General features: G+C 48.7%; 1 protein-coding gene across 1 annotated transcript; it reads left to right on the top strand.

Moving 5' to 3' along the window:
* Positions 1 to 27,141, top strand: LOC141464632 (exocyst complex component 1-like). The gene is made up of 17 exons (XM_074147652.1): positions 1 to 124; positions 1,506 to 1,633; positions 5,722 to 5,881; positions 6,664 to 6,857; positions 11,075 to 11,293; positions 12,800 to 12,932; positions 14,087 to 14,196; positions 15,391 to 15,540; positions 16,180 to 16,273; positions 21,909 to 22,027; positions 22,258 to 22,368; positions 22,709 to 22,779; positions 23,370 to 23,610; positions 24,459 to 24,642; positions 25,192 to 25,391; positions 26,205 to 26,399; positions 26,515 to 27,141. Exons 1-17 carry the CDS (start codon positions 1 to 3, stop codon positions 26,668 to 26,670), a joined length of 2,589 nt encoding a protein of 862 aa, XP_074003753.1. The 3' UTR covers positions 26,671 to 27,141.
* The last annotated feature ends 90 nt before the right edge of the window (positions 27,142 to 27,231 follow it).

Below are 27,231 nucleotides of genomic sequence, written 5' to 3'. Positions count from 1 at the left end.
ATGGCTTCCCTTTGGAGCTCGCTGGAAAAAGATGTGTTCAACCCCCAGAAAAAGAGGCTGCTGGAAACCATTCGTGTCTGGAAGACGGGGAAGAAGAAGAAGATGTCCATTCTTTGTGTTGTGGGTGAGAACCCCCAGGGGATTGGGGGACAGGCTGAGTTGCAAACCCAGGGAGGCTTCTTGCAGCCCTCGTTGGAGAGTTTGGTCTCTGATGGCTCTTTTCCTGATTTGGAAGAAGAGATATGATCACTACCTGAAATGCTGCATTTTAAGATTAAATGAGGGAAATCCTAATCCAAAGACGGGAGCTGTGCAATGTCGGTGTAGTATGTCAGGAACTGGCAACAAAAGCACGAGTTCCCTCTCGAATGTCGGGTGATCTCTCTGTCAGAGAGCTGGGGTCTGCAGGATTGCTCCCTCCACCAGTTTATTTTTTTTTACCATTTGCATCAAATCTGTCATTAGAGGTCAGCAACAAACCGTTCTAACACAAGACTGCATTACAGCCTCATTCTTTCCCTCCAGAGTTTTGGTGAAGGTTTTAGCAGGACCCAGACACTTCATGAGTCTGTAACTATCTAATTAGGATCCAAAGGTGCCAGTGCTTTGGGAAATTTTTGGGAAATTTTCCATCTCCTTTGGTCTGGGCTTTTCTAGTTGCTCCATCACTCCTGAGAAGTTGTTAGAATAGTTTTTTTTGACAAACTTAGTGGTGAGAGACTTTCCTGCCAATGAGCTTCTAGACAGAATTGTCACCTACTACAGGATTCACTTCTGACAGCCTTAGCCACAGTGTTTGACCTAAATGATGTGCTTCAACTCCCTCTGTCCTCAGTGGAGGCCAGGAGGAATGTCTCCAAGGGTTGATGTAGCCACCCTAAAAGGAGCATCTAAAATACATGAGTTACCCCTGGAACTGTTCAGGTCAGCTTTCTGGAGATACCTAGCTCATGTGGGAGATCTAAATTATAATATCCAGCATGATGTACAGTGAGGACCTCCCAGGTGAACCAAGAGGTGACCGTAAACTAATTGGCACTGGAATTGATTTTTTGATGGGATATCAGTGTGGGTATCAGTCAAATAACACAGTGCTTTTGGACCCTGTTGTAGGGCCAGCAACATGGCATGTAACTATCAAATCACAGAATGATATGGGCTTGGAAGGAACCTCTGGAGATCATTTAGTCCAACACTTGACAACTTGTGCCTTGTGTAGAGCAAAATTACCTGGTTTAAAACTCATTGAAATTATTGGGAATCCCTCTAGAGTCTTCAAAATACTCTGGATTAGACCCCAGAGAGCACTTCCCATATCTAGATACTCAAGAGAAAAGCTGGTAGAAACCCTGTCGCATCTTTCCACATGGCCACAATGCAAAATCAATGTCTGTGCATCCATCTGTACCTGTCTACTCACACTGAACTCTTGTGTACTGGGATAAAAATATTACTGTGGTTTTTTGTTGTTTTTTTTTTTTTTTTTCCCTGTCCCTCATCCACAGTGGACACCTTTAGGCCGATGCAGCCGTTTCTGGTGAAGGTCAAGGTAGACCGAGGAGAGCAGTACAAGATAGCCTACAGGTGGCCTTTGGCAGAGCTGAAGCTGGTAGATGGCAAGACTGTCAACCAGGTAGGATTGATTTTTTCCTTCTGTAGCAAAGGGCAGAACTGATCATGGGGGAGAGATGTGAATATGAATCCAGAGAGACACAGGTCAATATCTATAAGGGGATTCAGGTCCTCTGGAGCTCAGTCCCTACATTCAGATGGTGGGAAGGGCTCTGTGTGATTTCTAATATAGGACTGAACCAGCCTAAATGACGCTAATTTTGAGGAAACAACCATCATTAAAAAAATTTTAAAAGCCCTCTGCCTTCCCTCAGAGCTGGTTGCTAGAGTATGGTAAACTGAGGTCCCTCCCTGGATGGTTCCTCCATCCTACATCAGTGCGTTCGTACTTCTCGTTTCCCTCCTCTCTTCCTGGCAGATGCCTGTGCCGGGGATGCTGAGCCTGGAGTGATTTCCTCCCTCCTGAGTCATCCCTCTCTCAGTTAGGAAACATCAGGCTGGCCAAATCCCGACCAGGGTGAGCAATGACTGGGAGACTGCTGCATGGACACAGCTTCCATCAAAATCAGGGGGCAAACTCTCATTATCCCTCAGGAAGAGGACCTCCTGGAGCTCTTTGCAGCATCCCTCAGGGATGGACTGCAAAGCACTGCTCTTGTCAGGTCCCCAGCATTTGCAGAACACATTGTCAGGCCCATCTGTCGACCCATGTTGACAAAGCTTCTTGACAGACATTTGCACGGGGTATTTAAAGATTAAATGGAGGCATTTACTGAAAGAGGGATTATAGAGAGCTGGAGTCAGTGTGAGTCTGTGCTTTTAGGGTGACATTAAGGTTTTGGGGAAAGAAACCATGGATGAGACATTCCCTTTCTGCTGCTGGGGCTGGCAGAGTGTCGTTAAAGTTGTTATAATTAGGTTTTTTTTATTAATGTGAATGTTCCAGGGGCTTTGGCAAGGTGCCTGGGTTTTCACAAGCATAGAAATAAATGAGAAAAAGAACAGCCTTCCAGTTCTACATCCAGGACAAACAAAGTACATCTGCACAGCGTGTCTGAAAGGAAAAATCACATTTGCAGGTTTGCAGGGCATCTTGATCCTATGGCTAGAACTGAACCGGTATCTCATTGCCTTGCATTTTCCCATGCACAAGGAACTACATTCTTTCATCCTGCCTGAGCTTTCCTCTAGCAGATGAGCCTGGCACCACCAGGTCTTCTAAACTGCTTTGTGTCTCCTGAGGAATTAGGATTACAAGATACCTCCAGGATTTTCAGTCCTGTCCCCCTCACTCACCATCCCAATGAGAAAAACTGATCACACTGTCTTGAAGTGCTGGCATATTTTTGAACCCCCTCCTACTGGGAGGCAAAGAGTGAACTTGGTGGTCCTGATGGCTAAAGCCTTCTTATGACTCCCAGCCTGTGTTCCTGCCCACATCATCCCTGTTTGTGCTTGTGCCATGGTTGTCCTTTCAGTTAGACAGCTCTTCTCCTTTGCAGATGTATTTTTAGATTGCGGTCATCTCCCCTATTAACCTTCCTTCTGGCAGGCTAAGCAGCCTGACCCATTAGTGTCCTCTTCTGCGTTGACTTCTCTCTTCCCTTTATCATGCCTGGAGCCCTCTTCCTTGCTTCTTCCAGGCTGGATTGATCTTTCTTGAATGCAGGCAGGCAGAATTTCCCACACCGTTCCAAATACAGGGTCTACTCACCAGCTGAAGCTGCTGCACAAGGTCCCCAGGCAGAGGAGAGGCTGAGGCCAGGCCATGTTGACAACTCTCATGGTCCCACCGTGGCAGCAGGCCCCCCAGTGCAGCTCAGTGCTCAAGTCAGCACAGTCCCTCCCTGTTCCATGGCTTGGCAGGTCCATGGAAATCAAAACAAGAGCTTGCTTAGCAGATACCATCGACTCCAGCCCAAACCCCAGCTTGTGGGTCGATATTCAGCACGCACAGCAACAAGGGCTTTGGTCATCAGGTCTGCTCTGCTGCGCTGGGAAGCCCTCTGCTCCCTGGCACCAGCAAAGTCCTGACACTGCAAGTCCAGCGGTGCTTAAAGCTACAGCTCCCTTGACCAAAACGGTATTAATATTTATGAAGCGATTAACGGATGCCTCCCTGCTTTAATCGCTCCTCACAAGGCACGCCATAAACCACCAGAGCTGTAAATTCCTCCCCAGGACATCACGGCTCTGCGCCGATGCAGGGGCTGCTGCCGAGCCCACAAAGCAGTGCGGGGGCGTGATGTATTGCTTGGAGGGGTTTAGAAAGCAACCTTTAAAGCGTCGCAGGACTGCATCAATCCTCATAAACTCAATGTTATGATGATTAGTATCGATAATTATAAGCGCGGCTTCTAAGTTCTCCAGAAGATGAGATCAGGCTGTGCCGCAGAGCTAATGAGATGGTGCAGGAAGGAGTTTCTTTCTGTGGGATGTCCCTAATTCAGCAGCCTCCCTCATCCTCCCCACCCACATACCATTTAGTGGCAAATACTGAGTCTCCCGTGGCTGGAGTTTCCCCTCCATGAGATTATGTTCTTTGGGCATAAATAGATGTAGAGATATTGATATTTATACAGATGAAAACAACCCAGGGAAACGCCAAGGGTGCTCTTTTTCCAGCCCATGCTCCTGTTATCTCAGGTGACCTTCCCCTGCCAGGAGATGGGGCGCTGGGTGGGAGATGCCAAGTGAAGCACGTGTGGTACCACAGTGCTGCTGGGGGGAATTCAGGACTGTGCTTGTGGAAGCCTTTTTCTGGGTTTTCCCAGTTCTGGACTAAAGAGAGGTTTGAGATCTCAGGTTGAATGGGGATGGCAGAGGGGAATATCTGCAGTGGGAGGTGAGGTGGGTGCAGGGCTTACCCTGAATGTGTGACTCTGGTCGATTCCAGCTTTCTCATTCAGCACACCCTTACACTGCAGAGCTTATTGCCACAGGATGCTGTAGATGCCAACGCTATGAATAAGTTCGAAAAGCCATTAGAGGAAATCAGGGACAGTAGGTCCTTCAAGGGCTGTTAAACACCGGGCTGGGGATACAACCCCTGGCTCAGTGAGCTGCTGGGTCACGGGCTGCTGGAGGCTGGCAGGGAATCCTGAAGGCAATATAACTCTGCACTTGCCCTTTGAATGCTTTTTCTCCCAAGCATCTGCCACTGGCCACTGTCAAAACTCATCAGCATTCTCATCAGCTCCCAAAACCTGTAGTAAAAGGTGAGGGATTTATATAATCTGAAACAAGATCAGCGTGCTGGGTGAGGACACTGGGACTGGTTGATTGCTTGGCCTGACCCACTACGAGTGTCCTGGTGTCCGCTTCTAGGGTCAGAATCACCGTCCATCCTTTTATTTTCAGTGCTTTTATCATGCCTGTGATTATTTGCCAAGTGCCATGGACATACCCCTCAATTCCTACCCTCCTGCTCTGAGGTAGCAGCAGAAGTCCAGGGAAAGATGTCTACATCTGCAAGAAGGAAACATGCAGAAACATTTGCTGTTAACTAGAGGAATTGCCTGCTGTCAGCCTGGAAATAGAGAGCTTGTCAGGGAATTCATTGATTGAAAGACTTCAAATCAGACTTCTGACAACAGTTAACGCTTGGCTTGGAACAGTCGGTGTCCATCACATAAGGTGTTGTCCACACCATCACATCAGGATGGTGGGGACAATAGCCCATTTTAGCCCTTCATCAGGTCTGAGTCTGACTATACCTGTGCAGCTCCACCAAAACCAGTCCAGTCATCGGCGTGGTGTGGCCAGTAGCACTGGTCTCTCTGGGGTCACCTTCCCCATGTCCAGATGGGTTTTTTGCCAGGTGGTCTCAGGGAGAGGTCAGAATGATCCCCCTGGTTGAAGGGGCTGAGCTTCCCCTGCAGACAGAGCTCTCTCCTCTAACATCTAAGCCCTGTGGTGGTGTCCATGGGGCTTCTTGGGGCCACCAGAGACCCCAGAGCTTGAAATTGGAGCGTAGAGATGTGTCTGTCTCCCTCACTCCTTCACCTAGGAGGTCTTTTTCCTCCTGGTGCCCAAGGTATTGTCACAACATCAGTTCCTGACCTTAAAATGTGCTGCAAACCTGTGCTGAGTGGATGTGGTGTGGCAAGTGGCACCTAATTGACGTGCTAATTAACTGCTGACGTCTAGGCAAGCCTGGATTTTGATCTGCACTTCGATAAGGTTTACAAGTGGACCGCTAGCAGCTTTGATGAGAAGAAAACCTTTATCAGATGCTTGTGGAAGCTGAGCCACCGATTCCTTGCCGGCTCTGTCACCTTTGTGAATGTCCCCTCCTGTGCAGCAGAAGGTAATTAGTTTCCTTGTCACCCTCGGAGTGGTTTGGGTGCTTTGCATCATCACTGTCATTACTTTTAGGAACAGGAGGTGAATACATTTTGGAGAGCGAAGGGGGATGACGGGAGGTGCTGAGGCGGGTACCCGTGAGAGGGAAGCAGGAAGATCCATGTTTTGTGTATCTGCAGGCACAATCATCTGATTTATCCACCGACCCTTGCCATGGAGACACAGTACTTGGCTGGGAAGGAAAATAGATGGACAATTTATCTTATCTCAGAGATGCTATCTGCACTCTGGGCTGGGCAGGGTAAGCAGTAAACTGTTGGTAACATCAGGCCAGGGGGAGACTGGCTGCCTGCTGGGGAACGTTCCCCAGCAGTATATCAAAAAATACAGATATATATGTGGATATAAAAATGTATTTTACTCTACAACACATGACTATCAGTATATTCGGTCAGAAGAGGCCTGTTCATCTCTGAAATTTGTCTCAGCTTTGTATAACAAAGGTGTCAACCTGCCCCAACACACAATCCTAGAGAGGTGAGCAAGGAAAAACACAACCAGAGCTCAAATTGTGTCTCAAATGTCTGTTTGGTCCCTCTTACAAAGCTGACCCTTTATCCCACCCACATCTTTGCTCCATGCCGTGATCTTGTTCTAACTCACCAGCAGGCTGAGACCACTGGACTCATGTCACTTGGACTCAATGGGACCCCTGGGGCTAATGTTAGTTAATATGACGTAACTGGAAGGTTTTGGCCACCTCTATGTCTCCTCCTGTCCATGCAGGGAGGCAAGGACCACAAGAAGACAGGAAGGATGCTGCAAAGACCGAGAGCCAGGAGGAGCTCAGTGCGTACCAGGAGATGACCCCAAAGGAAGCTGCTGATGTGTTGAGGCTGATGGAGGAGTACGAGCCCCTCGTGAACAACTTGGTGTCCTTTGCAGAGCAGCTGAGCAATGACCTCCATGTGCTGGATGAGGTAAGGGGGCCAGGGGCTGTGACCCAACTGAAAAGAAGGTGTCTGGATGGAATCTCTGGGCATCAGCTGCTCTTTTGTTTGCTCCGAGCACTTGATCTGAGAGAAAGTCATCTCAGTGCCATGCTAGTTCAGCTCCAAAGGCATCTCACGAGCACGTCAGGAGGACACTGCTTTCAGGGTTTGTCCCACTGTGTACTGTCCAGGCAGCCAGGCTCCAAGTGTCTGTCTCTGGTGAGCTTAACCACCCTTAGACATTGGCGTGGTGTCCCTCCAGTGTTCACGGGGACCGACCAACCTGGGGCAGATGAAGCCCACCATCGGTTTTGTAGAGGATTAGAATAAAATAGTGTCACAGACCAAACAGCAGGGAAGGACATGGAGCCCAGCCGCATGTGGACATGGAGCTGTGAGGGATTATGATTCCTGGGGATGGCACAGGGGTGGGTAGGGGTCTCAGTGTGGGGCAAAATGAAGTGGGGAGCTCCGGGGCTGGCTGAGGGAGGTGGGTGAGACCAGGGAGCTCCAGGACCTCTTTCCCAGAAGGTCTCTGTGTCCCACGCAGTGTGGGCTACATAATTTCTGTAGCCACCAGGGCAGAAGAAACTTGTCTCAGGGCATTGCCTCTGGTCCTTACTGCTCTACAAGCCATGCCTCCAGCCAGGTCAGCCGTCAGCAGCAATCTCGAGCAGTTCCACAGCTTTATCCACATCTGGAAAGGATTTATAGGAACTCCCCCAAGGGGAAAACGTGGTGATGATGCCCATGCTGTGTGCCTGCATGGGACCAGGTGTCACATGAGGAGGGTTAGCCTGCTCTCGGGGCACCCAGAGCTCCCCAGGCTCCTGCCGGGTCCACAGCCAGGTCTGCAGCCCCTGGAGCCCCTGGTCCATGGTGGACAACCACAAGCGGGACATGCAGAAGCAGTGGGGACATGTCCTGCCACAATGCCATGAGGGTTATCACAGATATCAACAATTTGTGTTATTTCAGTCTGGGTTTTTTTTTTGCTTTTTAACTTGAGCACAAGCACTTTAGTTACCTTGGGAAGGGGAGAACAGGAAAAAGCTGGGCAGGAAGGATAAAGGCTGCTGAGGAGGGAGGGAGGGGGTGAAAGTGCATGTAAAAAAAAAAATGGGGGTGATGAGGTGCAGAAAGGGTGGTCTGACAGAGGGACGGCTGGAAGGAAAGGAAAGGGCCAACAATGATCCCTACAGAAGGAAATGCAGCAACTAGGGAAAGAGAAAAGAGGGGAAAAAATGAAACAGAGCTGGAAGGAGATAAAAAAATAAAACATAAACTGTAGTGGAAAGGGCCAATGAAGAAGGAGCACATTATTTTCAGACTAGTGAGCTTTATTTACTTGATTAGAGTTGCTGTATTTTATTGCATTTCTGCAGAGGATAACTTTTCTTTGAGTGCTGGAGGAAAATAATGAGATAGCTGCTTCGAGCATTCATCTTATGCTAATATATCTGGTGCTAGGATTTTGTGGGTAGGGAACTGAAGAACAAAGGGGGAAAAATAAGCCAAAGGAAATATCCTAAAACGTACGAGAAACCAGAAAACCTAAATCCAACCTCCTTTAGATCCAGTATTTTCCGTATTCTCAATTTGTATTTACATATGGCTTATTACCCTTGGAAACTTAGTAGTTAATTTGGAAGACTAAACTCCTGAGGTCTGCTCCTGCTGGCTCTCAGCAAGTCCTGCAGGCACTTTGCGACTCTGTCTCCCAGCTGTAAAATACCCTGTGAGAGCAACTAATAAATCTCTATTAAGTTCTTTGAGATGAAAGGCGCTGTCGAATACATTGTTTTAATGCCTTCTGATGAATAACTGTCACTTATTGCTAATACAAATTAATCAAGGAGATGTTTCTATTTCTAAGGTTTAATCTACGATATTAAGTGTTTTTAATACCGGCACGTCGGACTGGCGCATGCATATATTTACGTGTTTTTTTGCCCACACCCCAGGGATAACACCTTGTCCCTCCTCTTACAAAACTAATCGCCTTCTGCTAACCCGGCTCTTCTGGGGATCACGAAGCACTGCACCCACAGAGAAAAAGCTCTTATCCTCTTCAGAGGGGAGGAAAACACGGCCGGGGTGCCCGGGGAGTGGCAAGCTCTGATTTTGCCATTGGTATTCCCTCTATCCCTCCTTGCAGGATCCCAGCATCCGCTGGAAGGCCGGCAGCTTCCAGCAGGAGGGTTATTACTCTCACCCGAGCAGTTGTTCTCTGGAGAGCCCCCTCTGCCAGCAGTTGCCCTGCCGCTGGTGCCGGTGATGCCTTTTGCTTCCGGCAACCCCCCCCTGGGTCTGTTAAGCCCTAATAAGACAATCCGAAGGCACGGCGACAACAGGCCTGCAGGAGGTTTATGGCTGTAATTTAGGGACATTTAATAAAACGTGAAGCTGTGGGCAGGGTCCCCTGTCGTGCGGCTGGAAAGCAGCAGTCTGGGAGCGGGGCTGTTTGCTCCCTCCTGCGTAGGATGGTTGGGCTCCAGGCAAAAGGAGTGTCGGCTTAGCATCACTGGTGCTTTTGGAGATAAGGATCTGCCTGCTTTAGCCAGCCCCGCTTCAAATCCTGCAGGCAAGTGAAACCTCTGCCTTCCCTGGGAAAGCTGCATCACTTTGCACTGGGGTAGCTTCATCTCCACCCCTTGATAGAGATGCTTTGCTGTGTTTGCTGTGATATCAGGCTTTGCTTTTCTACAGAATTCCTCTGACCTTTCCACATCCTGTGTGAACTTGCCTACATCCGAAGCCATTCCCTGCAGGCCTTTCTTTCCCCGAACAGCACTACCTTTGTCACAGGAGAGTATAATCCTTGCTTTGCCAGGGACACCAAAGCCACCCGGTCCAGGCGTGGGCTTCAGGGTAGCTCTCACGCTTCAGGAGAAGCTCCAGCATCTTGCCCTGCATGAACCACCCTTGGAATGGAGCTGCCAGCTCATCTTCATCCCCACAGCAATGCAGGTGGAGCTTGAAGAGGAGAAAGCCCCTAACCCAGGGACCCTAGATGCCCAGCATCTACTGTGCTTTCAGACACACTCCTAATTCAGGCCACGGGGTAGGATCAAGCCACCATAACCTGAATTTGGGTTGAGAAGACTTTGCTTCTCTTCCTCCTATCGTTTCCTGCTGGCAAGCAGAGCACAAGGCATGCTGGGGGTGGGGGTGCAAGTACTTCTGTTGTTCTTTTTCATTTAATGAAAAAGACCTCAGATAATTGGAATTCCAGCGAAGACAAACTTCTTTAAAAGCTTTATTAATGGAGAGAAAAAAAGCAGTCTGGAAGCCTCATGCCTCCCAGGCCTGTGCCTATTGATTGTTGTCTTTGATATTCCGCACGGTGCATAGGCCCTGAAAACGATACAATTAACATTTGGAAGCAGTTAATCTCTAGCGGAGCTTGTCAGCAGCAATTAACACGCCGTTATGTCCCTACCGCCCGTCAAAACAAGCGCCCGAGATCTCCCTGGGCAAATCGTGCCTTCGGTTTCCATATTAGCGACATATATATGTGCATGCCTCATGCATGATTTACCCGGTTATTAATTCCACTGGCAGAGCAGCTCAGCCGGGTGACACCCTGCCAGCAGTGGCAGTGCCCGGAGCTCTGCGAAACCTGCCGTGACAGGCACTTGGCACAGCCATGGTCTGCATAAATGCAGTTAGAGCCAGGCAGAAACAGCCTGTGCCTCAAAGCTGGCACATCTCCTTACACATAATGTGGGATGGACACCCAGGAGTTCAGAGGGCTTCACCAGTTGAGGGTTGGAGACTCCATGCAGCGTCCACTTGGGACTTTCCTAGTGCAGAGAAGGAAAAGTGGGGTGCAGGAGCCAGCAGGGCTGGGTACCCTCTCCAAACCTACAAAGGCTGTACACTTCTCGTGGTCGGCTTTGGCTGGTGACTCTGCAGGAACCGCTTTGCTATGGCAGATGAAAGTCCTCTGAGTGTACACCTCGCTGAGGGAAGGGGTCTGTTCTGGCATTTTGGATTTGAGACTTGCGGATGGTTGGTTATATAGCATTCAGCCAAACGCCAAGATAAGACATTGACCACGTAGTGATGCAGGACAGCTGCAATTATAACAGCATCTTGCACGTTATGATGACAGGGTCTCTGCTTTGACTTGGGAAGGTGAAGGTCAGGCGGTGATCAGTCCCTGTGACACTGCTGAAGCCCTCTCTTTCTCCATTTCACAGGCCAACCTTAGAGCCATTATGTCCTCTGAGAAGCAGCTGATGAGCTCCATTGACGAGGCCCTGGCAGAGGTGGCCAAAGTGGAGGAGTCCTTGCAGATCTACGACGAGTTACTGGGAAGCATGAAGGAGCGGATGGACCACATCCACCAGGAAGACTCCTTGCTACAGCGCATCGTTTCCAACAAGACAAGGCTGATGGATGAGATCCTCTTCCTCACGGTACGTGGATTTGCAAAAACGTAAATCTTCAGCCTGTTGAATCTGTCGGAAAAAAACCTTTCAGTGAGCTCAAACACTCTGAAAACTGTTGTCTGTCTGCAAAGGCTACAGACCTTCTCTGGCCTAGAAATGAGGGACTTTGTTGTCTTGAGATATAGGGATAGCCACACAGCTGGGATGGACTACAGGTGGACCAGCAGCAGACACAGTGTGCAGTACCCTCACTGTGGTCCAGGACTGTAAGAGGAGTCCCTGAAGCTCCTTTTTATGGGCGAGGTGAGAATCAAATGGAGTAATGCCAAGGATCTTCCACTTTCACTTGGGATGCTGTGGTCTGCCTTTCATTAGCAGCTTTGGGACCTTCTCCTTACCTGCTCAGAGGCTGCTGGGGCAGTGCTTTACCCTTCCTCCCAAAGCCCTGAGATCCTCCCAGCCTTGTGCCTTCAAATTGTAGGTATCCCTGTGTTTGGTTTGTGGGGGTTCTTGTGCAAAGCAACTTAGGGTAGTTGATTTCTTCCTCCCTCTACTTGGTGGCTTCCAGTTTATATCTTTGTACTAGGGAAAACCAGCTCTCATTAGCAGATAATAGCCATTTCAGCAGCCAATTATCATTACCCAGGAATACAAAAGCATAGTACTTAACGAGCAATTAGAGCCAGAGCAGCAACACCTGCCTCTGCTCAAAGCATGCTCCCATCAGCACTGATAACCTCACATTCAGAGAAACTGCTGGGGACTTTGATGGGTTCTGGGGCAAACTACACAGGTACCATGGGAGAAGTGTTCTGGGGACTCCCTCTTGCCTTGGAGAGGCTGTTTGTCCACAGACCCTGTAGTTTCTCTTCCCACTGATGGGAGTTTCCCCGTTCCTTTTCTCTCCTTTGCTTTATTTTTTTCTTCTTCTTTCCCACCCTTGAAGGTAATTGAGCTGTTAAGTCACTGTCTGCCATCGGCGGTGGTCTTTGTGCACATCAGCCTGTCCCAGCCTCCGTGGTGGATTAAGGAGCTTTTCCCTGCAGTCCCTACAGCCACAGAGACACCGGCACAGGGGACTCACAGCCAGTGGAAAGGCTCTTGATGAGCTCTGGGAATATGGGAAAGGAAATTATTTACAAACATAAAATACCATAAATGCAAGAACTGTGCTGTAATAGCACAGCTAATCCTCCCTTCCACTGCTTATGGTGACCTCTCTGCCATTGACCTTTTCATTTCTGAGTAACTCAAGCTGCAGTTCCCTTGGCTTTTTCTTTCTCCTCCCCATCGCTTTGCTGCTGGCAGTGACCCCAGAGGTGCTGGCCCTTTGGAAACTCGTGCCAGATTTTGCCAGGGCTTCCTCTGGGACTGCTGCAGCTGTTACTCTGCAGACCTTTGTTTTTGGTGGGGACAGAGCAGCATGGTCCTCTTGATGCAGCCCAGCAGCTGAAGGTAGCACTTCTGGATGGGATGAGAAGGGATGAGAAGCTGGATGGGCTTGTACCTGTTCTTTTCTGGTTTTGTTTTCAGACCCACCTCAACCTCAGCAGGGAACACTGTGATGCCTTGAGCCGGGCAGATCTTTCCAGCCCCAGCAGAGTGAGAGCCTGCATTGCTGCAGCAGAGGCTTTGTCTGGCTGCATGAACGTCCAGATACAGCCTGGTGAGTAGAGAGCAGAGATTTATGTCTGCAGACAGCACACCCCCTGGCTCATTCACAACCTGTGCTGCTCACACAGCACCATTCCATGCTGTCCAGCTTCCACAGGTGCCCCGGAACCCCTGAAGATGGAGAAGGGGTTCCAAAGAATTAGCTCTCACCCTTGCTGGGCAGCCCTGCAGGCTGCCTGGGACAAGTAAGAAAGAAATTAGAAGTCAGGCATGTATTTGGGAAGTTAAGCAGCAGCACTGAGCTGGGGTACAAGGTGCAGAGCTGCAAACATTATTTCCCTGCAGCACACCCAAAGCTGGGGAAACAGCCTTGAAGGGTCGGTGTTCCTCTGGAGATATTGCTGAAGCTTTCAAAGTCTTCAGCAGCTTCACCCGGAAGCACAGTCAAGCAGGGCTGGGAAAGGCAATGTAATGTTACCTCTGAACATCCATGGAGAAAAGTAGGTGGAAGGGGAGGGGGAATTGCTCCATTCCTAGGGAAATCCAGTCCCTGCTGCAAACAACCAAGCTGGGGCATCCACGCTCCACCAGCAGGTCTGTAGGCACCTCCTGCTGGACCAAGCACTGGTTGGTCCATTTTATGTTAAAGCTGAGCCAAACTTACGACAAGCATCTCTACAATTCCGCTAAATACCTGGATGTAAGGCATCGTTGTCTGCCCTCTATGTACAACACCTCTTATCGTTTAGAAAGGAAGTGGTGGAAAGACATGTTTAGAAATTGTGGTCTCCTGGGGCAACCCAGTTGTCAGTACTTGGGCATGGAAAAATGATAATCGGTTGTAGCAGTACCCACTGTGGGTGTTTTTGGAGACCTGTCTGTGCACAGGGACTTGATCCTGGCACAAAACCCCATGCTTTCCTTGTGAAGAGACTCGACATCTTTCCTTGGCCATGGTCGGTCTGATGGATGCTTTGCAATTATTATTTTTTTTTAATTTAAACTCCCTCCCTCTCTGTATTCACTTGGGACCACAGCAAATCCTTTTCCCTGTGTTGGCTTTTGGGTGGTGGTATTTATCCCAGAGCTTGCTCCTTGAAGAGCTGTTTCATTTGCCAGTGTGCTGAGTGATGTTGGTCTGCAGCCATGATGTTAGTCTGAGCTGCTCCATATCACGATATTCTCTCTTTTTTTTTTTCCCTCAAGGTTACCGGAAACTGCAGTCTGTGGCTGAGCAGCTGATCATGTTTGAAACACTCAAGCAGAACTTTGAAAGCTCTTTCATCGGTCACATTACGAGCATCTTCGAGCTGCAGGTGGGCTTCGCTCTTCATGTGGCAGCTAGAAATTCTGAGAGATTTAAATATGTTGGTAAAATAATACCAACGATATAGGGGACGCCACCGTAAGAGGATTCTCCAAAAAGTGTCTCCCCAAAGAGTTCTTTTCTCATGTCTTCCCCCTGCTGTTCCCCACCAGCCCTCTGGTTAGTTTTGCAGGCACGCAGAAGAAAACCAGCACAATTCTGCATCTATCAGGTTCCCTCCCATGATGGTCATTAATCCTCTGGCCATGACGATTTTCGCTTTAGATTTTCTTGCTTCACTTGGGGAGTGGTGGTGGTCGTTCGTCTGTTTGTAACATAAAATCCCAGGATAAAAGCCCAATACCGTGATCCTTTGATTAACATTTTCACATGCTCGTCTGGCAGTTTAAAAGATATGGTGGAAATATCTCTGTGGGGAGAAATCTGAAATGAAAACGTTACTCTTCCAGATTTAATTTTGTGAAGAGAAAAGGACCAACCATGCAACCTGCTCTAGGTGGACCTGCTCTGGCGGGAGGGTTGGACTAGATGATCTCCAGAGGTCCCTTCCAACCCCATATCATTCTGTGATTCTGTGAGCGACTCCCAAATCCTTCGCATTATGTCCTTAAATCTTGAGCATTTACTTTCAAGCATTGACTGTGGGAAGGGATGTGACTGGCAGAGAACTGCGAGGGAGCTGTGGGATCTCCATCCTTGGAGTATTTCAGATGTTGGCTGGACACATCCCTGAGAAAGCTGCTCCACCTGCATCCCACCTACGTGACTGAGTCTGTGGGTGCGATGTCCCTGGCAGATGGGCTGCATCGTCTGCGCAGCATCCTTCCCCTCCATTGCATCCCCCCAGAGACATACCCACCTCCCAGTGCTTGCAGGGACAGTTTCCAGCATGATCCTCAACAATGAGGTTGTCTCCTGTGTCTTCTCCTGACCAGTGTGCTTATCTGGAGTATCCCACATATTACTGGTGAGCCAGCTCGTTCCTCTGGGCTCAGAATTGTTCCTGTGACATGAGATTAAAACTAAACTTCAAAGTGATCATGCCTGTTCTGCTTCACCTTTTAAATTTTCTTCTCAAAACGTATTTAGAACTGGAAATTCAAGGGCAATTACAAAGCAATTATTTTCCAGAGCTTTTCAAGGCTGTTTTATTTGACTCTTTCTGCCGTTTCTGTTGCTTTAGGGTAACGCTCAGGTCCCTGCTCTTGGTCAGCCCATTGACAAGCTCTCTGCACCAAGCCATGGACTCCGCCATGAGGAACTGGTCCCCTACACCCCGCTCATGGCCTGGCTGAGGAACGCCAACCCAGTTCTGTTCTGTGATCTCCCCAAGGTACGGCTGAAATCCTGAGTAAATATTGCAAACTGTCCAGCGGGAACGGATTAGTCAAACTGGTCAGTTTGTGGTGAGGGCTTGGTTTCACCACACCCCTACCACCCACCAGCTTCCAGCCTTTGGCCCTTCTAGGAGAGAGTCTGGCCAACTTGGCCACATGATGTTGGACCTCTGTACTCGACAGAAAGCAGTCTGGGACTTGGTGGTGGACATTGTGTTGAAGGAAAAGGTCTGAAATGCTAAAATTTGGTCTTTTTGCTTCCATCTGGCTGTTTCTCTACTGGATGAGAGCGATAAGCATTAAATGAAGGTGGTTAATCTTGTACTGTGTTCAACACTGCTTTATTTAAAAGGTTCCAGGGAAGGGGCATCCTAAAGTCCTCATCCTCTTCTGTTAATAGGGACATTGTTAAGTAAAAGAGCCAGTTCTTTTTATATCACTGAGGCTTCATTTCTATTTTTCATTCTGGTTTTTGCCTTTTAAGAAAGTTTTACACACCAAAACAAATAGGTCTGCTTCAGTTGCCATCTACTGACTTTTGTTTTAAGTGGGCAGCTGAAGAAAAGCTGTGAAATGGGCACTGTTCATAGAGAGACGAGGTACACCAGGAGTTTCTGTGTCTGTCTTCTCTCCAGGTCTATGCCCAGAACCTCAGCAGACTCTATGACCGGGAAATCAAAGCCTTTTTTGAACAAGCCAAGATCTTCTTGTTAGGAAGAAGAAAAGGAAGTGAGTGATTTGCAGATATGACTTTTGTTCAGTGATTTTTGTGCAAGTAGGTGTCTTCCCCAGATTTTGTTCCGTGAATATACTTTCTCCTCCATGGACTGGGTCTGTATGTGTCTGTATGTGACAAAGCTGACTCTTGCCTCACACCAGGCAGCCTTTGTGTGAGCTGTAGCTCCCTGTATGATCGAGTTTTATTTAATTGCTTCTCAGAGCTGCAGCTTTGGTGCACCTTCCCTTTGAAGGACTCGGAAATGATTTATGGGTGGCTGAGATCGTGTCCTGAGGAGCCATAAGGGAGGGGGGCGTGGGACATGGCACTGTCTGTCTAATGCCTGGTCCCCATTTCATCCAAGCAGAGCTGGCCACAGACTCCTCAGACGCTCTTTTCCCTGCACAGAGATGGCACCAGGCCTGTCCCTAAAGACATGAGTGTATTCATAGCAATATTTGCGAGAGCAGAATGATTTCATAGTGAGCTGACTGCGGGGCTGTGTTGTCCCAAGGTGATCATTTCAACAGAAATCGCTGCATCTGAGTCAAAATATTCCAGTCGTGTGTTTCTGGAGATAAAAAGAGAAACTGATCTGTCTCCTCTGGAAGTTTTTGATTGCGCAGAAGTCACATTTTCCTTCAGCAAAACAAAGCCCTGTAATGGAAAGTTCCATGCCAGCCTGGCCCTGCTTGAATGTCAAAAACCACTTCTCGTGGTGTGTTTAGTCTATCAGAATGCTAGCATGGCTCCTTCCAGCTCTGCACCTACTTCATCACTCGTGTCCAGAGCCTGGAGCCAGAGGATGAAGCCGGGGGAAGGAAACGGGGCTGGAGGCCGAAGGATCCTGGCAAAGGGCTCTGCCTCCCTGCAGAGGATCTTCTGGCCACACAGCAGCGATCACACCAATAGCCCCAGTCCAACCCAGCTGCCCTGATATTTGTCCATCCTTTGTCTTCTGGGGTGATGAAGGGATGGGGTACAAGGGATGGTTAGGGGGCCTGGGCCATGGGCAGCTGGAGGGAGCTACCCTGAAGGTCACCAGGCTGCAGGATCAGACCATTGCACATGCATTTCCATTTCTGTAGCCCTCCAGGGCCCTTCCTCTCCGTTTCAGAACTGTCTGTAAAGGGAAGAGCCAATATCTGGGTGTTGTGATGTAATCTCCTCCCCGCTCTGTGGATCCCTGAAGAACCTGATGAGCATCAAGCAGGAACACAAAGACCCTGTGCTAGCAGCATTTTGCACAAGAGTGGGAATAGGACAGTGCTTCTGCTGGCAGCTTTTCCCCCACTGGGGTGACAGAAGAAGGTTCCTCTTCGTTCTGAGTCTTGTGGCCATTGGCTGGCCCTGGAGCACTGGGCGTAGCTTTCTTCTGCATCTCAGCAGCTGCAGCAGCTCCAGCCTCACAGAAGGGGGGACCAGCACCGAGAAGCAGGAGCGGACCTGAGTTCTAGATCCGCTCATCCCCTCGCTGCACTCCCAGTACTGCCCCAGTCTGTCCCAGTCCAAGCTGGACCAACAGCAGCAGATTGCAGTGCCCAGATGCTGGTGGCTGTGGATGAAGAGGGGGACACATGAACAATTCTCAGCTCCCGTTTTTGGGCATCTCAACATACTCACCACCCCTTCCAGGTTCTCCTGCCCAGTGCCAGCTCCCCTGGGAAAGACACTTAGCCAGGAAAACGGAATGGGGCCATGGGACCAAACCAGGATGGGCAGCACTGGCAGCGTACATTTACTTGCCATGGAGAACACAAGTCCCAAAAAGAAAGAAGGAAAATTTCACCTAAATAGTCTTTTGCCACTGGAAAGAAAAGGAAAAGGGGAAGAGGAAAAACACTGGGGCTTTTTCTCCCCACCACTTGTCATTTTCAAAAATGTATCCCATTTGAAGGAAGGAAGAGACAGTAGAAGCTCAGATACTCATCCTTAATCAAAATGTTCCTTTTTGAAATTTTGCTAGAAACAGAGAAAACAAACACCTCCAGGAAAAAATCTTTCTAGTCACAGGAAACATTTTTCCATGCCAGAATGATTTGCCACACTATGGGGCCAAGAGAGGGGAAAACCCAGGGATCAAACCTCTCCACTAGTTCCAGCAGAAAAGTAGTGACATGATAAAAAGGGTGAAAAACTAAGTTGTGCAGAGAAAGTCAATAAGACATTATTACTCTCTTGTAATTTAAAACCAAGGTAACCGGCAATTAAATCAAAGGGACATGCTGAAAAGAGATGATAGGAAATTATTTGTGTGTAATGCCGTTAACCTGTTGTACTTGTTGCTACAAGCTGTCACTGATGCTGGAGGACTCAGACAAGCCTATAGCAAGAAAATAACAGGAAAATATAAAGAGGCAGTAATAACAATCCCAGGACAATGCTGAGATATGGACTTCCTGTAAAAGGATAGCATTTCATAGGAACTGTAAAGGAAGACACTTCTCCTACGGGGCTGTTACCACACACGTTGTCACCCTGCATGTCCTCCTCCCTCCTTGGAGGTGGCAGGGACCCAGCAGTAGCAGAGCACTTCATGCATTGCTCATTGGATCTGGGGTACCCATCCTTTGAAGGCTTTGGCAGCCCCCCCTTCTGCCATCTGGACACCAGGGAGGACACCAACGTTCAAGCAGACAGTGATGGGTTGGTCACCAGGATGGAATGGCCCTTGTGGAGGGCCCCAAGAAGAACAGAGCATCGCTCCTGTTCTTCCTTTCCAGCTCATCATGGATGTGGTGCCTGGGGAAAGATCTCCCATATTGTTATGGCAATAATGTACTGGGACAGGGCATGGCCAGTTCACGTGGCTCTCCAGGGCTCGCTTGCTTTTGCCATCCCTGGCACTGGGTCTTGTCCTTTTGGATGTCCACCACTGCCTACCCTACTAGGGAGCAAGTGTGTGTGCACCCATAGTGAGATTTTTTTCTAGTCAGGACCGATTTGCTTCCAGTTTCCAGGTGTTTTATGTCTCATTCCTCCGGGAAACATCTCCCCATGCAGCTCCTGTGCTCAGCCCGGCAGAGAGGGACGTGTGGTTTGCCTCACCTGCCTCATTGGGTAAAACAAATGGCTAAAAAAAAAAAAAAGACAATGTTCCTCTCATACACCTCTCTCCTCCACGCCTGGACACAGCGTTTCCTGGGGAAACATGCTCTTTCTTGCTTAAAAATAGGAATTCCTGATAAGAGGTAATGAACTTGCTGGCAGCAGGCGAGCCTGGGGAATTAGCAGTGGGGAAGCAAACTCCGATCTGTGGTTTATAAGGTAATGTGATCAAGCACTGCTTGCTGAAGAAGGGTGATTGCTTTTTATTTAAACAGAAGGAAATAACAAAGATTGTGCGTAGGATAAAGAGGCCCTGGTTCCTATTTCCAAAGTGACTGATGGGCTCTGAGCAAGGGGCTTTAATTCTGCCAGGCAACAGAAAATAAAAGCACCCAAGTTTTGTCTCCTCCCAGAGAACAGCTGGGTCTGCTCAGAAAGTCCTTAAAATGGGGGACCCTGTGGGGCAGAGAACGCTATTAAAGAAGCCCTTTATGAAAATGGGCTTGTTAAATATCAAAAAAGATGGTGTAGGACATGTGTTGTAGCCAGCCTGCCTGATTCCCTTTTGGGAAATGTACTTTGTCTATCTTTAATACCTATATGAGTCCCATAAAACAGGAGTAATTAAAATCCCAGGAGAACATCCAGTGTCTGTGAAACCCGTTGCAGCAACAGAAGGACACCTTGATGGCTACAAGCCTGTTACTGCACTGTTATAAATCACCCACTCGTTGCTGGCGTTGTTCCCGCTGACGGGATGAGATGTGATGAGTTTTGCTGGTGCTGAGGTGTGCCTTTGTTCCCCAGGGTGAGAAGAGGACTGGGACAGGTAGGAAGCCCCAGGCTTGGTTGGGGATGCTCAGTCCATCATTAAGGTGGGCAGCGCATTAAAACTAGTAATAGTGGGAATTTTTAGAAAATTGTATCCACGGAGCTTCTGCCGGCTGCAAAAAGGCACCTTCCCTGGGGCTTGGGGTGCCACCAACTGAGATTCACCCACCTGCCCCTGGGGACAAAGCAGGAGGGACCATCACCTCCCTCCAGAGGTGAAGTTGACCTCTCCTTGGCTCAGCAGAGCCAGCAGCACCCTGGCATGTGTCCTTCTGCTGAAGGGCAATGGGCACTAAAAGCCACCACAGCCTTTCCCAGCTCCTGGGGAACCTTTGGAGCCTCCTGCAGAAATATTTTTTTCTGCAAAATCAATTGGTCTCAGGCTGTTTTGCAGGGAAGGTTTGGCTTTGATGAAGTTCTGCAGGAACCTCACCCAAGGTCTTCCCTGAGGTTTCAGCTGCTCCATGGGGTGAGCTGCTGCACGGATGAGAGCCCCGGCTGCAAGGACGCTTGTCTGATAACATCCCTCATCCCAGCTTTCAGATGTCCCGGGCTCGTTCCAGCTCCCTCTGCCTCTTTCTTTCTACTGATTACCATGGCCGTGAATTTTTAGGGTTGATTTCCTGCCCTCATCAAGGATTATTTATGTTGGTCGCTTCTAAATATACCCCCTGATGATTTATTGCCGTGTTTCAGTGTTATGGGAGAGTTTAGAAGGTAAACCCCAAGCTGTTTATAATTAATAGTGAGCCAATAATTAAGTCTTTTCTCCTTGTTTTCCCATTCCCTTTTCCACACTAAAATTTACAGGCTCATAAAACTCTTTCCTGCTTGCTGTGCGGAGATATTTTTTCCTGGTTTTTGCCACTTCCCAGCAAATGAAATTATCATCACCCGTTGCATAAGGGTGGGAAAAAGATTATGAAGCGGCTTACTAATTTTCTCCATGGTTTTAACAAGGCTGGGGTTGCGAGCAGGGCTGGCTGTCATCTCTCATCCCTGCTCAGTGCGTAGGACATCTTTCCAAAGGTAAAAGCCCTGCAGGTAGTGGCTTGAATAAGAATATTTTGGATATTATGAGAACTGGAGAGCTGGCCTGACTCACCCGGGACCTCTGGTCTTAGTGGAATGATACCAACTTTTAGAATTAATTAGAAAATAATATGGATGTTTCCCCACTGATATCTTTCAGTGAGTATAACAGTATTTTTGTAATGCACATTTCAAAGAATTTTTTTCTGCTTTTCCATTTAAGCCAAGCAGCCAGTGAAAACAGTGTGGTAAAACCTGGCAGTGTTTGAAAAGTATATTAATTTACAGGTGTATTTTTATAATTTTAGAAGGCTAGTTTTTGAAAAAAGCCAACCCTCTCCCCTGCCTGGATATTGTTTTATGGCAATTTACCATCAAAACTAAGCAACAAATATTTTTCCTGAAACATTTCTGCTGATTTATGCTCTTATCACCTAGGATTTTTCAGTCCCCAATCCTCAAGAGTTAGTACTAAGCACTAAATAGCACAGGGGTAAACACCACAGACAGTGGAATAAAAAAGAGTAATGAAAAAGAGAAACAGATGAGAAACAGATAAAAAAAAAATGAGAGCAAAACCTGTATCCCCCATGTATCTGAATCCAACAGGAAAAGGCCGATTCCCGTGTAAGATCAGACATAAAAAGAGACATTTAAATCTGTTAAAATTATCAAAGGAGCTGGAGAGGCCAAGAGGGATGGAGATGTCTAACCACCTACCAACGTACCATGCAGGTCTTCAGGAAAGCTTGGAGAAGCCGATGGTGATGGGGAGCAAGCAGAAGGCTCGATGGAGCCTCCCTGGGAGCAAAGAAGGCCAGGAGGACACACCGGACAAAGGCAACGTCACCAAGGTAAGGAGCTGAGGTTTTCCAACGGGTTCACGTGTCCCATGGGGGCTGTGCCAGTGCTGCAACCCATCCCATGTGTCTTCTTCTGGTGTTGCATACCCGGAGCAGAGGCAGAGATGCTCTGTACCGCTGACCTGGCTTAGATGTCACTTCAGGTGGAGATGGACATCTACTCCAGTGTCCTCAGTGTGTGCTAGAAGGGTTTTCTAACGTGCCTGATGGTTTCTAAGCAGATGTTGGAGCAGGTGCTGAGAGAGCTGCAGCCCCTTTGCACTGCGGAGCAGCAGTTCATTGAGAAGTTCTTCCAGCTAAGCCAGGATGCTGCAGACCTGCAGGTGCTGGAGGTAAGCATAAGGACTATGTCCTCTCTAGTCCCATTAGCCAGTCCTCCTTCCAGCTTGATACAAGCCTCAGCAGGCACAGTGGAGTGGCTGCTTACCTCTACCAGAAACCTGAGCTCTCCTGGGCTCTTGTCCTCTGTCAGTGGTGGGGAAGCTCAAGACCTTCTGATGACAGAGGAGAACTGAATTGAACTTAATTGAGACCTCCAACAAAATCCCAGGATCTCTAAGCATTAAGCACAGGACTCCAGTATGAGGCAGCAGAAATGAAACTCAGATCTCAAGTTTTCCTCTCTGAGGGAGGACAGACAGGTCATAACTTCCACCCCATTCTTTCTTCCAGGCGTCGGCCACTAAGGGAGGAGAGAGCATGGCATCTCCAGAGGACCCTCCTTGCACCAAGCCTCGGAGCCAGTACGTGCGTGTGAGATACAGCTGGCTGTTCTGACAGGGACATGGTCTGGAGTGTCCAACAGAAACTGCCCAAGGAACTGATGGAAGGATTTTTATTCACTCTTGACCATCCTGATGTCTACTAAGTGGTCTCAGGTTTGCACCCTGGATAGCAAAAACCAGGAGGCATCATAGCTGGGTGTGCAGAGAGGCTGAGCTACTGGTTCTGCCTCCCCCCATCACAGCACCTCTGCTTCAGGGCGGAACAGAAAGCGAGGTTTATGTTTCATGCAAAACCCTATGTTTTGATGGGGTTGATTTCCTTATTAGGAATGTCAAAAAGTGAAAATGTACTGTGGAACAGAAACCTTACAAAAAATATCAGTATAAAAACACTCAAATTTTTCATTTGGCTGGCAAACAAGACACTTCAAGGTCCTCCCACAAGCAGAGATGGTGAAGAGTAGAAGGATGACCCAAGTGTAAACAGGCTCCACTGCCATATAGAAGAAGGCTTTGATCCTTTCTTTGTTTTTGCCCTTGGCTCTGCAGCTGGCCACAGGGGCATGCCCCTCCCCATTTCATTCCTTGCTTTTTTTCTGTTTTTTAAGACTAGAAGAACCTACGACCCGGCTGCTGAGTGAGATCTTCAGTTGCCTGGAACCAGAGCTGAGAGGATTTCTAGATGTCTGCAATAAGGTCCACCCATTCGGCTGCTTGCAGGTCCTGGTTACCTTGAACGACTCTGTCTTTGAGATGTGGGGCTCTTCCTCAGCTCTCCCCTCGTCCTTCCTCAACAGTCTCCTGGGCAACATGTTGCTCCTGGCCAAGAGCAGCTTCAACAGATGCATTGTGAGTGTCAGTAGGAGTAAGCCCAGGTAGACCTGAGTGATGTTTGACCTCCTTCAGAATCTTCTAAACTTCTAACATGATCTTGATTGAAGGCAGTATTGCTGTATATCAGGCAGGGATCTGGCTCTTTGGTTTTGGGAGGACTAGACCCTCATTGCATCTACAATTGTGTCTGTATGAGGTGGATGAGACACAATATACCATAGTGCCATCTGTGCCTCCTCTTACGAGGATGGTCAAACCAAACGGGTTTCCCTCATAAAGAGTACTGGGACAGTGTGGGAGCAATGGCAGCATGTCAGATGGTTGGAGTCAAGCTCTCCTGGTCTCCTGCTGGCACTGCAGGACATGCTCCAGAACCAAGCAGCAGGAAGGGGAGCATGTTGGGCGGGGTTGAGAGCCCATCAGAATTGACCAAGGAACCTGGCTCTGAGTCCCCTGAGGTCGAGGGAAGCCACATATTGACATCAACCTCTGTTTGTGTCAAGACCTGGAGCAGCCAGTCTGCTCATAAACCAGCCTGAGAAGGGCAAAAAGTGTCAGTGGTGAAGGCCTCTGCCCTAGGAGCTGTGGGGGGTCTGTGTGGGGACATTGCAGCACTGTGTCTGAGCAAAGAACTTCTTAGTCTGGGCGACCAGGTACACCATCCCCAGGAGGGCAGCTAGCACAGCCTCATGTCTCAAACAAGAAAACTCACACATCTTCCCATAGAAGATATTCTAAATGAAGAAAGTATTACCCACAACTGGTTATGTTGCTTGTTTTCTGGCCTGTTCCTCAGCGTGCCATGAAATGACACTGGGGTCACATCAGATCTGAGAGTGCCCTGTCTTGTGTGTTGGTGCCAGGGGACCTTGTGCAAAGAGATCAAAGAGGCAAAGATGCCCAGCAAGATGAAAGGGGGGATCCTGCCCTCTGTGATCCACTTTGAGGAGTTTGTGGACTTCTCGGAAGAGGTGTTCAGGACAGCTCAGCGGAGAGGGGAGCTGGACAAAGCGCACCTCAGGCTGGCCAGCAGCGTTTTCAGCAGCAGTGAGTATGAAGGCTGGTGGCTGGATGCATCAGTCAGGCAAATCATGGAATCATAGAAGGGTTTGGGTTGGAAGGGACCTTAAAAATTGTTTATTTCCAACCCCCCTGCCAATGAGACAACCCAATGACATGTTTACTGCCATGAGCGAGAAGGGGCCCCTCCGTTCTGCATGCACAATGAGCTACTCAAGCTCTGCCTTCTCCAGACCAGCTGGTGAGTGGTGGGCAGCGTGGTGAGCTATGTCTCCACTCAGCAGCTGAGTGTGTGCCACACTGATGTGCTGCTCTGGCACCCGGGTCAGAAGCAGATTTGGTCAGGGATGGACTTGGATATCTCTTCACTCTTTTGGGTAAACAGTTATTAAATGTCACGACCCCAGAGCTCTGCAAGGCAAGGTGGTTGAGGAGCTGAACAACCTGTGATGATGCTCACCTCTTAGTTAAACTCTCCATTGGTGACCAAAGCCTGACAGAGTCTGCAGCTCATCTCCCCCCTGACCCAGCCTGCAGGGTCTTCTCTCCATACCTTATTTGTTCCTTTCTTTTTAGTCAATAGTCTGTCCTCAGCAAACCTGAAGGTGAACACAGATATGGTCATGATGGAAAATTTCCACCACATTCACTGCTTCCTGTGCCAAAAGAAGATCCACTGCCTGGAGGGCAAGAAGAGAGAAGCCAAGCAAAGGTATAGTGAGCACATGGAGAAATATGTCATCAAGTACCTGGGCCAGCCACTGGAGAAGCTCAATGTGAGTACAGGGCAAACTGAGCCTTCCCTGGGTCTCAAAGGGCAACTGCCCTTCGCAAAAGTATGAATTAACTGGTGTTCAGATCACCCCTCCCCAAACCCAGCCTGGGATTATATTAGTGTGTTGTCACATCCCCCGTGTTCTCATACCTCTGCTGGGTTTCACTTTGCAGCACAGCAAGAGCAGGGCTCAGCAGCATCAGATGCTGGTACCATCTCTGCTACTCATCATCCACCCAGTGGTGTGAGGACCCGTTCAACCCCGGCTCTGGGTTGCGTGTCTGCATCTGGCAGATTCTGGTCTCTTTTTGCACGGCTGCCTGGGCTCATAAGTCTAACACAGCTTCACACTTCCCAAGCGGCTGCTTTGTTAACTGAGCTAGGAGCATCTGCCTTTGCTAACTCAAACAGGCATCCCCCTTCCTCCCAGAGGTGACGGCTGCTCCCAAGACCCCTCCTCGCTCTGCTCCTTCCCTCTTCTCACTGACCTAAAATGTCTCACAGAGCTGAGATCGACTTGAATTATTTATAGGGCCCACTGCTTTAAATTTGTTTCCAGTCTTTGCTGTCAAACATCTTGTAGGTTTGACTGGATGATCGGCTCAGTGTCTCATGCTACCTGCAGCTCTGCTACGTCAATGGCTTCAAACCCTTCCTCTGCGAAGGAAAGCATGATTTCATTGCTCACAACAAAGCAAAGCAATTAACAAAAGGGACCATGGGAAGGGAACTGAGGAAAGTGGTCAGGTTTCAGCCCTGATGCAGGAGTCCACCTTCGGGCAGCTCATCAGTGAACGTCTCCTTACCTTTCCAGCACTTCTTTGAAGGAGTGAAAGCCCGTGTGGCTCAAGGGGTGAAAGAAGAGGAGGTCAGCTTTCAGCTGGCCTACAGCAAGCAAGAGCTGAGGAAGGTCATTGAAAAATACCCTGGCAAGGAAGTAAAAAGAGCCCTTGAGACCCTCTACAGGAAAATCCACAAGTATCTGTCCCCAGAGGAAAACCTTTTGCCGGTAACTGGAGCGTGATCTGGGTGTGATGCTATGATGCTTTGCAGGGTTCAGGACTGCAAAGCAGGTATAGCTGTCACGGGGTGATGAGATATGCTGATGGTCTGTTTTTCTGTAGGTGGTGTGGCACGCTATGGAGCAGGAGTTCATACGTCAGTACCAAGAGTTTGAGGATCTGATTCAACGCTGTTATGCAGGGTCAGGAATTGCCATGGACTTCACCATGGAGGACTTGCTGAGCTACTTCAATTCCATCACTCTGTCCAACATGTAGAAGCAACCCTCTCGTGATGTCTGTTGGGAGCAGCTCAGGAGCCCTTGTCTGCAGCTACACCTCTAAGGAGCTAAACTCCAAACCCTTTCCAGGCTGAAGTTTGATATAAGGGGCTCCCACCCTGAACTTAATGCCACAGTGCCTCTGACTTGTTGGTCTTAGGTTAGATCTCCCTTGGGGAAGTGAAGTTCTCAGACCCAAACCACAGCTCCAAGAAACCAGGTGTCAGAATGTGCACCATTGCTCTACCAGCTCTTCAGTAGAGAGGGATGAAAGTTCAGAGCTATTAATATGAAAAGTGTTATTGCTTTTAGCTAAGAAAGGATTTACTTATATGTAAACTGCAGTGGGGCAAATGCTACAGTTCTGGAGACCCAAACTGCTCTCTCGAGGAGTTGTCTGTTCTTTCCCCATTGTCTTATGAAGCATCCTATAGCACTGTCACAACTCACTAATATATTTTTGTTGTTGAAAACGTGGCCTCTGTATCTTGTGATGATAATCATGGGGCTAACATGCTGTCTGTTATAATCTTCTCTCTAAAAAACTGAAGATCCTGAA

This window comes from Numenius arquata, chromosome 5 (assembly GCF_964106895.1).
Source record: "Numenius arquata chromosome 5, bNumArq3.hap1.1, whole genome shotgun sequence".
Classification (NCBI taxonomy): Eukaryota; Metazoa; Chordata; class Aves; order Charadriiformes; family Scolopacidae; genus Numenius; species Numenius arquata.
The sequence above is the reverse complement of the archived record's forward strand: the minus strand, read 5'-3'. Positions and strand labels throughout refer to the sequence as shown.